General features: G+C 41.7%; 1 protein-coding gene across 4 annotated transcripts; it reads left to right on the top strand.

Moving 5' to 3' along the window:
* Positions 1 to 1,801: 1,801 nt before the first annotated feature.
* LOC124148646 (flavin-containing monooxygenase 5-like) lies at positions 1,802 to 12,911 on the top strand. Of its 4 annotated transcripts, XM_048394070.1 has the most exons (9): positions 1,802 to 1,947; positions 2,550 to 2,782; positions 4,586 to 4,668; positions 5,545 to 5,714; positions 6,906 to 7,361; positions 9,038 to 9,093; positions 9,843 to 10,239; positions 10,672 to 10,913; positions 12,508 to 12,911. In XM_048394070.1, the coding sequence occupies exons 4-9, from the start codon at positions 5,600 to 5,602 to the stop codon at positions 12,814 to 12,816; spliced, it is 1,575 nt and encodes a 524-aa protein (XP_048250027.1). In that variant the 5' UTR covers positions 1,802 to 1,947; positions 2,550 to 2,782; positions 4,586 to 4,668; positions 5,545 to 5,599; the 3' UTR covers positions 12,817 to 12,911. The 4 variants fall into 4 exon arrangements, with proteins under 4 accessions (XP_048250027.1, XP_046375808.2, XP_046375809.2 ...); XM_046519852.2 differs by lacking the exon at positions 4,586 to 4,668 and having other exon boundaries at positions 1,804 to 1,947; XM_046519853.2 differs by lacking the exon at positions 4,586 to 4,668 and having other exon boundaries at positions 1,940 to 2,073.
* The last annotated feature ends 2,827 nt before the right edge of the window (positions 12,912 to 15,738 follow it).

Consider the following 15,738-nt stretch of genomic DNA (forward strand, 5'->3'; position numbering starts at 1 on the left):
ACGAACTGATTCTTTACACTGACACGCCTGTTTTCATAAGGGGACAAATTACGTCATTGAATCAGCGCCGGTCACTCTAACTTGTTGCACCTCTCGACTTCTGGCTCATATCCCAGGGAAAGAAAATGTCTTACGTCGTCACGCCAAGTCTGATAACAATCAGTCGCCTGGCTGTACAAACACAACAGTCGTCGGCTTTCCTTTCCTTTTCATTGAATAAAGATTGAATGACCAGTTAAAAAAAGCCTTTATGAAAGAACGGTTTGTGAAAAATGGTGTTTACGTTTCACACGGGTGAAGCAAGGAGCGTTCACGTGTGAAGAAGTCAGCCTGTCAAGGGAAATATGTATGGGAGAAATCTGCACGCTGCTTGTTGGAGATCGCGTAGATGATCAATGTTATTTGTCGTTCCAATATGATATCCCGTTACACCCAAAGCGCCCGGCATAGTCTCTGAAACGAGAACAGGTCTTCAGCAACCCATGCCTGCCCTAAAAGGCGAATATGCTTGTCGAAAGAGGCGATTAACGGGATCGGGTGGTCAGGCTCGCTGACTTGGTTGATGCATGTCATCCTATCCCAAATGCGTGGATCGATGCTTATGATGTCAATCACTGGATTGTCTGGTCCAGACTCGATTATTCACAGACCGCCGTCATACAGCTGTTATATTGCTGAGTGGTGCGTTAAGCAACAAACAAACAAACAAATCTTAAACGTTTACAGTACGTTGTGTTTGTTGTTAAGTTAAAATGTTGCCTCACTGTTACAACTGTAACATTGCGCCAATATAGAAACCAGTGGTCGATAGCAAGAACACATTCTTATGAACGGAAAAGTCATTAATTGTTAATTGTGTAAGGAAATATTATTTTCATGTTTTCATATTCTTAATGCCCGATGACATGCTATGACACAACTGACATAATGTTTAATGCGGCGTTAAACTAAACTCACTCACTCACCTAATAAAGGCGGTTGTTACCGTTGAGTATTGTTTTCTTGTCAGTGTTTTACGGACTTAGAGTTTATAGGAACAGGAATCGAACAGTCATTTCAAGGAATGTCTGATGGAGGTTCTTATCCTAAAGCGTGGTGCAGTGGATAGAGCGTCTGCCAGGAGAGCGGAAGGTCGGTGGTTCGATTCCCGACCGCATCATACCAAAAGTCATTGCAAGTTATTAAGAGCATGGAACAAGGACTGGTCGGCTGGGGATTAGTATACTGTGTCCGAGTTTAACATTCGATCGATCGATCGATCGAGAGAGAGAGAGACAGAGAGAGAGAGAGAGAGAGAGAGAGAGAGAGAGAGAGAGAGAGAGAGAGAGAGACACACACACACAGAGAGAGATTAACAACTGTTTTTTCTGTAAAATTAGTTCATTTCGGAGACTACATGTTAGTCTGACACACACACACACACACGTCACTCAATCATTACAAAATTGAGACAAAACTGGACACCACATTTGAAGCGCAGTGAAAGAGTGAAGGTCGTGTAATAGTTCTTTTATGTCCGCTTCCTGTGATAGCTGTTCATGCGGTTGTTGCATCCCGACCCTTCCCCTTGACTATTTTATTTTATACTGTAAAATCATATCAACGTCTCGTGTTAATAAGACACATATGTGTAATATTGTTACAGTAATAGCCTTAGTGTCAGAAAGTGTAACACATCAATCATTTGTTTTGTACTTTCTTAGCTTAAGTTCATATTTCTTACAAGAATACTTAATATCGACAGCATTATCCCTTAGTAAACAGAGAACGTCAAAACACTTCAAACATTAAAATTGTAAAATAATTCATGATAAATATGACGTTGAGAATCGAACTGGCTTTGCAAACTCAATAACCAAATCGTGAATTTCAACAAGAGATGTGAGTTACTTCCCTTTGACTAAATCTCCTCTTCGTCCGGTCTGCTCATCGAGTTGAGTGGGCGTGGTGAGTTTGTTGTCATGGAATATTGTTTACGTTTTGCAGATTCTTCCTCACATGACAGTATGGGTAAAGTATCCTGCTGACGGATGCTGCGTACGAAGCTGGCTACATCGAACTAACGTAGCAGATGTTAGTCTTAATTTCAGGCACTTGATGGCGCAGTACGGCGCAATTAAGTAGACCGAGACGAAGCGAGGTCATTTATCTGTACTTTACCCCACATTTCGAGTCACTTATGACTGGGACTTCGTCCCATTTCTATGTTGATAACAACAATGTCGTCTTTACCTAAATACACAAAAGTACAGATTTTCGGGTGAAAAAGATACATTATTGTGTATACAATACTTTATTGTGTGTCATGATGATTACGGATAAAAATAAGAAAACTCGCCAAAAGAGCAAGCCAGTCAGAACGTTTTGAGACAGGGAACTCGAGGTTTGATCAAATATTCACTGATTGCAATATTTCAATGAATTAAATTCCATGTATGAAGTTGAATCTTGTATTACAAACAATCAAAATAGTTGGTTTCGCGTTTCAGTTGGGGATTATCTGGGGAAAGATATCGTGTCATCTGCGGATATACTTCTTAAATTTGCAGATACGCTTGAAAAATCCGAGGACATCTACAAAGCTGATGCACACATTTAGGGCATCAGTTCAAAGAGTTGCATGGGGCCATTTGCATGTGTTTTCGGACCATCACGGGACGAGCGCGTGACCGACCTCGAGTTGTCTCTAATCAGACAGCCTCATAAGACACATTCACTCATGATCTAATGAGGGTTGACGGTGCAACATCAACACTTGGAGGACGCAGTGGCCGCTATACAGGTAATGTTTGTCACGTTTATGTAAACGTTGTTTATTTAACTGCAGATAAGGGTTATTTTCCGTTCCACAATGACCAATGAGGAACTGTTTTCGTTTAAAAAGTTACCCGCGTCACAGCTTAGATGCTGACCACTGGACATAAGTACCCTGATTGACAAGCGGTATCTGCGTGACTACGAATATGCTGACCACTGGACACGAGTACCCTGATTGACAAGCGGTATCTGCGTGACTACGAATATGCTGACCACTGGACACGAGTACCCTGATTGACAAGCGGTATCTGCGTGACTACGAATATGCTGACCACTGGACATAAGTACTCTGATTGACAAGCGGTATCTTTTTGTTTGTTTGTTGTTTAACGCTGCATTCAGCAATATTCCAGCTATATGACGGCGGTCTGTAAATAATCGAGTCTGGACCAGACAATCCAGTCATTGACATCATGAGCATCGATCCACGTAATAGGGATACGATGACGTGTATCAACCAAGTCAGCGAGCCTGATCACCCGATCCCGTTAGTCGCCTCTTACGACAAGCATGGGTCTTACGATCTTCACGGGTCGACAAGGGTATCTGCGTGACTACGAATGTACTGTCCACTGGACATAAGTACCCCGATTGAAAATAATTTTTTGCGTGACGGCGAATACGTACGGACCACTGACCATAAATTCCTGAGTGACAAGCGGTATAGTGTAACCGATGATAAGCGATATCTGCGGTAATTAACAAGCTTATCTTGAATCACATGGTGGATAGTATCTCTTAGATGTAAACTTATAACTACAGTTGTTTTCGGGCCACGTCACAAGTTTATCTATCTATCTATCTATCTATCTATCTATCTATCTATCTATTGAACAGGCATTTGTATGATAATTTTATCAATTTTGGTTGTAATACTTGTTTAAACGTTCACATTTCATCCATTATACATTCCATTGTTAACGTTTGGGTTTATATTAAAGCGTTGTATCGGAAACATATGAACTATCATTTACTGTAAATTACGGTTGTAAGTGTCAAATTTTCATTTTAACATGACATATGTGATAAAGATACCAAATAGTGTAAACTTGCCGGCACAATAAATTCGTTATGGTGTCTTTCGTTGCCGTGTACGGTGTCATATTAGGCCGCGCCCAACATGTTTCTGCTAACCTTATGTGACACCGTATACGGCAACTAAAGACACCATAGCTAAAATTAATATGCCTCAAAGAGAGATTGACCAATCAGAGCACAACTACTAACCCCACATGAACCCGTATACCGTCAGTCAATAAAACGAGATGGTTGTTACTCACCTAATATGAGACCGTATACCTTCAGCAACAGACATTTTGGATTTTCCAACAGCCACCTCACATATTTCCCTGGCAAATTCTGGAACAGAAATTCGTTATTCGACACTGTTTTGTGTTTTAATATCATTAATTTTGACGTGGAAGGACATTAATATTTTTTAGATCTAGTTCGTGACTTTATTGAAATAGATTATAGTTAGAATTATCAACTAGGTTTGAAGAGTAGTCTCCCTTTGACCCATGAAGTCAACGGTTGTTAGTGTCAAGTTTTTATTTTGACATGAAATGTGCGATCTGGGTACCAGGAAGTGTAAACTTTTCGGCATTATAAATTCGTCAGTGTGTCTTTAGTTGCCGTATACGGTGTCATGTTAGGTTAGCAGAAACATATTGGGCGAGTCGTCAGGACAACGACCTCTTCCTTCCGCGTCTTAGTGCAGGATATTTTCGAGGAACAGGGTTTGCTATTGATCGTCGTGTCGTCACAGGTTCATACAAGCTATATGTCAATGCCTGAAGTCCTTCGCGTCAAGGTGCAAGTACAGTCGATTCGAAGTCGGTAATTTGGGAGGTACGTTTGCAATTTAATCCGTTCGTCAATACATCTGTAATGATCTAACAACTTGTCCCGGGTGTAGTCAAGTACCGGTGTTGCAGAGGCCCACAGGCTCACACAGGCTCACAGGCAGAGCTAACAGGACATGTTGATATGATACTTAATTAAATTGTCGCTGTTGTATACTGATGGAATTTCAAATAATATAATAACGGGAATATGAATCTAAATGAAATATCTTTCATTCATTAATTCGTATATTATTTCATAAAAAGTATTGATGATGTAAGTAATTCGGCTTCAGAAGTGAAGAGTTTTTTCAGTAAAAAGGCCATAGGCCCATAATACAGATATTCTGTTTGATTGCATGAACAGCAGCGTGACAATGAAGTCATCGATTTAGTTTCTCTTAGCCGTGAGGGTTAATAGAAATATTAACATGTGTTATATATACAACATCAAAGTTTTCAAAAGCTGTTACAGTTTGAGACTTGATATGCTGTTTCAGATACATGCCTCTTAGAGCTGAATAACGTTCACATACACGCAGTACATGGGATTCATCTTCAATAAAAGATCTACTATTTTTCTGTTCTATATGTTTTCATGATCGTTTAGTGTATGGGGTATTTCAAGTTATCTCCCCTGTTGACTGAAGGAAGGGTTCCAGTTATCCCCCTTGTCTGAAGTTATGTTTGTTAAACAGAGGCTAATACTTGAAAACAGGACTCCTGTATAAACTAAAACGACACAACTTCTGTTGGATGCATAGTTGTAACTTAGTCAAATTAAGCATCCTGCACAAAAACTCAAGGTCAGCAGAAACAGCTTAGACTCTTGGAAATGGCGTCAAGTCGGTTGGACATCTAGAAATTCTATATTTCTTTTCAGGTGACATTAAGAAGTCGAGAAGTAGAGCGTGTCTTGACGAACAGGGATCCCTGACATGGCGGGTCTACGTGTGGCTGTGATCGGTTCCGGGGTTGCGGGTCTGGCGTCTGTCAAGTCCTGTCTGGAGGAGGGACTGGAGCCTGTCTGTTTTGAACAACACAGTGACATTGGTAAGTAGTCCTTACTCTGTCCGCCCTGATGTAACGCCGACACGCCTACACTCATTTAATGAATGGTTCGGCGGATCCCCATGCAGTGGGCCACGGGTACTTGTTAAGGTACTCCGCTTGTCTCGAAATTCGGGGAACTCGAGGTTTACTGCCAGTACCTGAAACCAAAACCCGTCGGCGATCGGTCTCTGTTTAGTGCATAGATATAAATCCATGTCCTAAATGTGCATACATATTGAATAATGATGGATAGAAATACTGTGCGCTCATATAATACATTCATGTACATTTGTACCATTAAGTCGAAGTTGGATGTAGCGAAGAACTGTCGGATATTACGAACACACATCTGTTTCCTCTGGATATTTCATGAACATTACTACTCCGGGCAATGACTATTTCGGATGTAACGAACTGATTTAGCACGTTGTTGGATGTTCGGGTGCGCGGGTGTCTCAATCTCAAGGGCCGCAATTCGCTGTGCTGAGTTGCGTCCCCTTGGCTTGCCAGAAACCTTTGATCATTGGTTCGAAACACTGATTCGCCCTGATTATGTTTCTAGGTTTGTTATCGCCATACCTTTGCTTGGTGTTTTCACCAAAGTGGTTAATGTCTGAGACCAATCTCATTAAAATCAGATCTTAGTTTTCGCTACCGCTAAACAAAGATCTGAGGACATCCCATTACGGGTCATGTCAGAACGACCTTTCGCGAATTTTGACCGACCAATGAAATGACTGACAAGAAATCGACATTAGCAAATCAGAAGGCAGCTTTCTCGAGCTTTACGACACTAGTTTCAGACTGGCGACTACGCTTCGAAACATATTTTGACGTATTCTCGATTAAAAAAAGTTAAAACTGATAACAAGAACGTTCTGGAATGGCTTATAGATGGCCTAGATTGTATGGATATAATCGTAAAACCCGTTTCTGTCGTCCGTGTTTAATATTTCGTCGTTGCATGATTAGAAAACACATTCCAACTGTCACTTTCATGATCTGGTAAGCGACGCTCTGAGTTGTTGGATGAAAGGTCGTTCTGACGTGACCCTTAATGGGATGTCCTCAGATCTTTGTTTAGCGATAGCGAGAACTAAGATCAGATTTTAATGAGATTGGTCTCAGACCTGCATCACTTCCGTTTTATAACTAAAATACTGTTCAACATTAACTGTCCATATTTTGCAGGCGGAACATGGTACGTCACTGAAGAGTTCAGGCCAGGTCAGGGTGCAAGGGCGTACGATTCGCTTATACTCAACACGAACAAGGGACTGACGTGCTTCAGTGACTTCCCCTTTCCCGAGGATGCTCCGCCATTCCCGACAGGACAACATATGTATCCGTACCTGAAAAGCTACGCGGAGACATTTGGGCTGGAGAAATACATTCAGTTTAACACAAAGATCCATACTGTAACTAGAAGCAACGATTATGAAACCACCGGAAGTTGGGACATTGAGACGGAAGTAAATGGCGACCGGAAGTGGACGACATTCGCTGCGGTGTTTGTCTGCACTGGTGTCAACGCCCAGGCTTATACTCCCAACATCGAAGGTGTTGAGAAGTTTGCAGGAACTGTTGAACATTCTCAGACATTCAAATCAGGGTCCAAATATCAGAACCAGAGGATACTTGTTGTTGGTAAGACAGTCGTTAATATTCTTCCTTAATAGTTTAAACGCAATTTTTAAAACAATTTCACCTCACCTATTGGTAATCGATCCTGGGTCGATAAACCGAAGATTGATAGTATGAGCAACGGTCCACACTGTCAGGCACGATGGTTGAAAACTCCCAAATCAATCATGTCACAAACTGCAACACCCGACCCTCATTTTAGTCAGCTCTAACGACAAACACTGGGTATCTATTATACTGTTGAACGCACACAGGGTTAGTCCTGGAAGAGTCTACCTCTATCCCTAGCTGGCAATTGCACCTGTGCAGCATCAGGCCACCTCTGTGGAAGTGTGTCAACATTCTGTTACTAAATATATGCATCCTCCTCATCCTTACTGAACGAATGGGGATTAATATGATGATAGTTTTCACTTCAGGTGCCATCATTAACATAAATTTGTGCTGCTCTCTAACTGTTATGACATGGATGAGAAGGACCTCGACATAGATATGTTATACTCTATATTTTTGTCTGTTTGGATAAATGATTTTTTTTTTATATTATGTAATTTAATGAAGTATAATCTTAACGAGGTAAGTACCAGTTGGCTTTTTATCTTTTTGATATAACGCAAATTACACTCACAGGTTCAATATTATTAATCATAATTAACCACTATTTACTGCTTCTTCTCCTGCTGCAATCTCGTGCATCTACAGCTGCACTAACTCTTGCACTAACACTACATCTAGTGCTGTTTCCACAGCTGAAGCTACTGGCTCAAAAATCATTACGTTCAGTGAGTGATTTGGGTTTTACGCCGCTTTGAACAATATTCCAGCAGCATCATGACTGGGGTCATCAAGAAAGGGATTCAACCCGTGAAGATCCGGGGTAGAATACGTCTTCAGCAACCCATGCTTGCCTTAAAGGGCGACTCTGCTTGTCGTAAGAGGCGACTGACGGGATCGGGTGGTCAGGCTTGCTGACGTGTTTGATGCATGTCATCGTATCCCAATTGCGTGGATCGATGCTCATGATGTCAGTCACTGGATTGTATGGTGCAGACTCGATTATTTACAGACCGCCGTCATATAGCTGGAATATTGCTGAATGCGGCGTTAAACAAAAAACAAAAACACGCAAAAGAAAGGGCTTCACACATTGACACATATGGGTAACTGAACCACGATATTTAGAACAGGCTCCTAATCGCTCCTACATTTCATCCCTTGGCACTGCTTCATCAGTCAAAACACAGCTTTGACAAATACACTAAATAATATGTGAGTTGGGTTTAACGCCGCTGATAACAATATTCCTGTTATATCATGGCGTGTCAGCTTTATGTGGGAGGACAGCCTGAAGTGTTGCAGGTCTCGGACGTTTACCACTTTGGTGAAACCCACGAGCATGGGTATAATGCTGACAAACCTAGAAACATAATGTGGGCGACCAGGGATTCGAACCCACAATCATGGGATTCTTGCGCGCCAAAGGAATGCAACTTTGCACAGCGTCCACCCTTGCCCCACTTGTTTAATAACTGATGCAATAACCACACACCATTTACTCACTACCACTGTGACCGATAACCACTACAAACAATGTGTCACCATCCCTTCCCAGCCGTGGCTATTCCGTACTAACAACGCACTACTGAATACTGCCCTATCAAGGTTTCATTTGTCTACAGGCAATGCCCACTCAGCTGGGGACGTGGCCACCGATACCAGTAGACACGCTCAGCAAGTACGTTATTGTGATTGTAGTCCCCTTAATGTTAACGCACGTAAATTTACAAGGGCTTTCCATATCAAGTATTGCTTCCTAATCTCAGGTTCTGAAGGTGTATCAGACAATCTGATTGATTGGTCGATCTCATTAAAATCAGATCTTACACTCCAGTTCGATACCTCTCAACATTAAGATCTCAGAAAAACATCTCACAGAATTTTAATCAGTTTTATTTATCTCCTTTCGGAACTGCCCGTTAACGTTCGTTTTCGAAAAATCAGATATATTGCTTCGAATGCTTCGCTCTCTCTAACTGTAGAATTTAGAAACCTCCACGCGATTCCATTCCCAAGACCACGCGAGCTTACCTCCATTAGGAGGCTTGACAAATCTTGAGTATCGAATTGGAGTAAAATATTCTCATTTATTGATTGCTCTTGGAATTGGTTTTAGCAAATTTCAGCAATATCTCGACTGAGTCACCATTATGTCCATATGAAGAATCAAACCTGGCTCACTCCATGATGAGCGAACGCTTTCATAAACTTTCCTACTGCCCATCCAAAACAGCAAAGAAACTTGCTTTTTGATCGGATGTTTTGCGCTATATAAGGTAATTTCTGTTTGCTACCGGCTTGTTTGCTCAAGTGCCAGTTTATCTTTATATATTTGACGATATTTGAAAATTACCAATCTATGTTCTATGTACAATGTTAACATTGTATTCCATATTTCATGTCGATATGTACCCATCTGTTCAACAGGTCTATTTATCTGTTGGGAGAGGAACATGGATACTGGGTCGATGTCAGGACGGTGGTATTCCCTTGGACTTTATGCTGAGGCGTATTTTCACTATGTTACCACTTCCGGAATCCTTATTTGGCAAGGCCATCATGAGAAAAGCAAACGCAAGACTTGATCATGTGAAATACAAGCTGTACTCGGGGATACCCGCCCCTGTCGGCGCTGTCATGATTAATGATGAACTTCAAATGAGGATTGTTTGCGGGAAAGTTAAAATCGTGGGAAATCTCGCGAGACTTGGCGAGAGACATGCGGAATTCGACGATGGGACAACGGTCTCGGACCTTGATGGTGTAATATTTGCAACAGGATTGCAACGGAATCTACCATTTCTCGACCCTGTCGTGGGAGCAAGTACGTAGATAATACCCTGATAGTATTATACCATATCTTGTAGTGACAGTAGTAGTAGGCGTGACAGAAACATGTGATCGTTCGTTCAAATTCGAGAGTTATTGATTATATTCGATGTAAGTTAGCACCATTCCCATGCTGGATGGTGTCACCGAAGTCGTAAGCGTCGGGCTTTCCTCTCACATGGCACGCCAAGATAAAATTGATCTATTGTTGACTGACTGAGTATGGTTTTACGCCGCTTTTAGCAATATTCCAGCAATATCACAGCGGGGGACACCAGAATTGGGCTTCACACATTGTACCCATGTCGGGAATCGAACCCGGGTCTTCGGCGTGACGAGCGAACGCTTTAACCACTAGGCTACCCGACCGCCCCAATCTACTGTTGAATTCAGCATTAAACCAAACTGACTGACTGACTTCTTTCAGGTGAGGAGAAACTGGAATGGTACCAGATGGTGTTTCCAGTTCATCTTCCACACGCGACGATGGCCATGATTGGCTTTTTCAGAACCCAAGGCTCCCTGGTACCCGTAGCTGAGCTTCAAGCACGGCTCGCTGCAAGAGTGGTCTCCAAGAAACACAAACTTCCTACTAAATCTGTGATGCTGAAAAATATTGATCGATGGAATAATAGCTTCCTGCGAACATATGGGTACTACAAATATTCGGTAGGTTACGGTACGCGTTGTGTTATGCTTAGCCCGTATGTTGTTTATTTGTAAGTTGTTTCAAGCCACGTCCAGCAATATTCCAGCTGTGTGACAACGGGTTGTAAATATTCGTCGGGACTCACCAGTGATTGATGTTAAAGGCAACGTCACTCGCCATCGGCCTACGGTGATATGCGATCAACCAAGTCACCGAGCCTGACAACCAATTCTTTTTTAACCCTTTTAAGACAAAGGTTACTGGGGCCCTATTACAATGTGGAATCCACACCAGGTTAAACTAACGTATGGTCTATGAAATCACACAACACATTTCTCTCCTCTAAAATTAATACAGTTAATGTTCCTGATGCCGATTTGTTGAAAAGAGCTGACTTAGCTGGCTAGACTTGCTTTTATATAAATCTAGATTGGGTTGTTTTCATAAAATACATATATTCTCACAGCCGTGGTGCAGGACAACCACGGGGTTTGAGTATATTGATACGGGGTTTGAGTATATTGATACGGGGTTTGAGTATATTGATATCAACTGAAAGCATATACATCATTTTGATGTAAGGAACTGATTTCTTTTCGTGACACGATAAACAGCTAATTGCGTCCCTTGGGCACGCCAGAAACCTATGATTGTGGGTTCGAATCCCGGTTCGTCTCGATTATGTTTCTTGGTTTGTCTGCACCATACCCGTGCTCGTGGGTTTCACCGAAGTGGTAAACGTCTGAGACCTGCATCACTTCGGGCTTTCCTCCCACATTAAGCTGACACGCCGTGATATAACTGGAATACTGTTAAAAGCGGCGTTAAAACCAACTCACTCACTCAGGTGTGGTAGATCAACCCAGTGATTAGAGCGTTGGCTCGTCACCCAGTACACCTTGGGTTCGATTCCCACATAGATATAAGGCATTAATCTTGGTGCCCCCCACCCCTACCTCGCCTTTGACATAGCTGGAATATTTCTACAAACTGAAACTTTTGTGAAGCTTTTTTGGCGAAGAAATGTCACGAAAAATACAGGGAGTATCACCTTTGGCCATAGCCTTTTGACGGCCAAAAACACAATCTATGTATGTGTCCTTATTGCAGGAGACCGCCTCCGTGGTCTTGTGGTAGAGCGTCCCCCCGGAGAGCGGAAGGTCCGGGGTTCGATCCCCGGCCGCGTCATACCAAAAGACGTTAAAAGATTGTACTTTTTGTTACACTGGCGCTCGGCATTAGGGGGCTAAAACCAGGACTCGTCGGCTCGGAGTCAGTATACTGTGTCTAAGTGGGGTATTCATGTTAAACTGCGGCAAGGTATCACAGTGAGCTAGCACTATAAATGGACATCAGTCCGGACTGGAACAAGCAGCCCCCCCTACACACACACACACATACACGTGTATGCACGTCGCTATATAAGTGCAATAACCTTGGACGCGACGTTTAACCCAATTTCACCTCACCTCACCTTATTGCAGGAATTACTGACGCATTCCCGCGTCACCAAAAATAGTAAAGGTCTCCGATCAGTGTCGCTTTTTGTCACGTCGTGATGCAACTGAAACAACCCTGCAGCGTTAACCCTCATTATTCTCTCCTCTGTTCCAGTTTCCGAATGTTCAGTTTAGGGACGAAATAGCTGCGGAACTTGGGGTGAAGCCATCTTTGTTGGAGGTCTTGAAGCTTGGACCAACTGTTGCATTCCAGTATTACTTCGGCCCTGCCTTCACCGTGCATCATCGCCTCACTGGCCCCGGAGCTTGGGACGGAGCAACACGAGCATGCGCAGAGGCACAGCTTGGGGGCTTTGCAAAACAGCCTCGTAAAGTGCCGGAGATTAAAACAAATAAGCATTTTCTGTTGGGGCTAATTATTTTACCTGTTTTGTTTGGAATATTGTGGGCATTTATCTTGTAGGGAACATAGTGTTTCTTCAAAGAGAGACAGTACGTGTTTCCGTTTTACCGCACAGTATTTTTAGCCTGAGATTTTGACATTTCTTCAAAGAGAGACAGTATTCAGTATTTATGCATCATATACAACGACAGCTTTCACGTGACGTGATACTCATAACTCCTCATCAAAGCTCACCTCAAATAGATGTTGGGTTGCTGAAACAGCGTTTGACATGATTGACCCCCTCACTAAATATTAGACAGTGAGTGAGTGAGGTTTTACGCCGCTTTTAGCAATATTCCAGCAATATCACGCCGGGGGACACCACAAATAGGCTTCACACATTGTACCCATGTCGGGAATCGAACCCGGATCTTCGGCGTGACGAGCGAACGCTTTAACCACTAGGCTACCCGACCGCCCCTAGAAAGTGAGTGACTAGTCACATTCACTTGACTCTATATAGGGATATCGCTGTTCACAGTTGTTGAACACCTCCTGAATATGAGATTCGGTTCTGTTCCTAGTAATATGTGGGTGGTGGGGTAGTCAGTGTTGAAAGCGTCGTCACGCTGAAGTCCCGGGTTCGATGCTCCACATAGTTACAATGTGTGAAGCCCATTTCTGGTGAACCCGCAGTGGTATTGCTGGAATATTGCTAAAAGGGGTGTAAAATCAAACTCACTCACTCACTTCTAACCATTTTCATATTGATGTACGTGATGCTCTATTGGCGTTTTCATTGTGGCGGAAACACCTCGCGTCAGAGTGCAATGACGATTACGGTAATTGTATAAAGGAATATACCCAAATGTAAATGTTTTCATATACAAAATTCAGGAAAAAATGATTTCATACAGTAAAAATAACAGAAATAAAATAACAAAAATAGAAAACGGCTTATTATATTTTTATACGAACTTTAAGGGGTTACTGAGCACACAAGGTGAGCCACATACCTACTGGGAAGGTCTTCCAGTTCATCAACTCTATTCCCCCTTTGGTCACTTATGATGCGGGTATTCCAAATGCATTTTCAGACCATTATCCACGGTTATTTTGTATTAGTTTCAAACGTAGCTCCGGAATGGGCATTTCTACCACAATTTGATAAAAGCTGTAATAATGAAAAAGACGTTTAATTGTATGCAGGGATGAAATTACACATCTCATAACGTCATCATCTAGAAATAAAAGTAGTGATAGAGGCAATGTTTAGCACAGGCTACTAAAAAACATTGTTTTTATTCTCAATATGTCATTAGGCACCGACAGGTACCCATCGAACTGGAAACAGCAACTGTCATGTCCTTATTTTGGAAAGATGCCTAGTTTTTAAAAGAATGTACAACTATTTCATGGATATATTAAATAAGTACCAGCTGTGTGTCGAGCTGTTCCACAACTTTCCATTTGGTTCAAATATTTCACCAAATATGTTAATCGCTTGATGATCATAAATGTTTCTTTCCGTGATTTTTTGCGTCGTGTCAAAAACTTTCGACAGAGTGTGGCACAGATCCTGTTCTAACCCCTAACACTAATGGTATCAACAAATTATTGATATTTTACAATCAGCCTCAATTAAGGTTACTTGAGCCCAAAGTGAAGAAGTCAACACTATCAAGAATCACTACTTCCTTCACAAGACCAATACTAGAATATTAGTCTGGGATAACGGTACCCCCTTAATAAAATAACCGATTTGAGCGATTTCAACTAGAAGCAGCAAGGACAGTGACTGACCCTACACATCCCGCGAGAGAATATATCGAAACTTGGCACGACCTGGAAAGGTGTTGTCTTAATAAAAAAAGTTTCTTTTCTCCTTAAAAACAACTATTGATGCATTAAGTTGCCCACAATCATTGTTCATCAAAGACTTTATTACCTCCCAACACTTCTGTTACTGACGATGATTTGCGTCAAAAAACAATATTGTTGTACCTTTAGTTCGCACAACCACTTTTCAAGTCTCCTTTATTCAAACTGTTTTGAAAGGAGGCGGTCGGGTAGCCTAGTGGTTAAAGCGTTTGCTCGTCACGCCGAAACCTGGGTTCGATTCCCGACATGGGTACAATGTGTGAAACTCATTTCTTGTGTCCCCCGCCGTGATATTGCTGGAATATTGCTAAAAGCGGCGTAAAACAATATTCACTCACTCACTCTTTCCTGATAATGAAGTGAAGTCACTTTATAAAAAACTTCAAATAAAACCAGTAAAACAACAGACGTCTACAGACGAGGCTCAGACGCTAACTGTGATCACCTCAGTGCTGAATTGTACACTAATCTGATCAAATTTCATGCTTTTAGAACTTTTCATATCATTTCGATTTTTAGTTCTGTTCAAAAATGCATTCTAGCAACCGAACGATTCCAATAATCATTTCGTATACTGTAATAACAAAGTTGAACTCCCATGTTTCTGTTTCTACGGACGTGATTATTACCAATTTCAACAGATAAAGTATTTATCTATTCATTTAGTGTTTGTTCGTCACACCGTTAACTAAACTATCACTGCTGTAGCTATCACCTTTTTACATATTTGCACATTGATAGTGATGTTATAAAGCGGAGCGTGTAAGTTTCATCGATGTCAATATTTTGATATTTCAATCAGGAGAGGGTCACGAATTGGATCACTTTTGTCCAATCCTATTGTGTACTTTTGTCAAAATAAACTGTTTAAGCTGATACATCCGAAGATCAAGAATCTTGTGTTCTAGGTTGTGTTGTACATTCATGAAAAACATAAAGAGTGTCAGTAAAGAATTTTGGGTATTCGCAAGTCCCACAGGTTTCATACGTGAATGACAATCTGAAACAGGCATTTCGTGCTTCTTTGATTGACTACATAGTTAATACGTAAAGACTCGTGTTCGGCGATTGAGGAACAATCGATGTCTACCCAACCAGATCAGCCAATACTATATGTCA

The sequence above is a fragment of the Haliotis rufescens genome, unplaced genomic scaffold, assembly GCF_023055435.1.
Source record: "Haliotis rufescens isolate VD_foot unplaced genomic scaffold, xgHalRufe1.0.p SCAF_13, whole genome shotgun sequence".
NCBI classification, from domain to species: domain Eukaryota; kingdom Metazoa; phylum Mollusca; class Gastropoda; order Lepetellida; family Haliotidae; genus Haliotis; species Haliotis rufescens.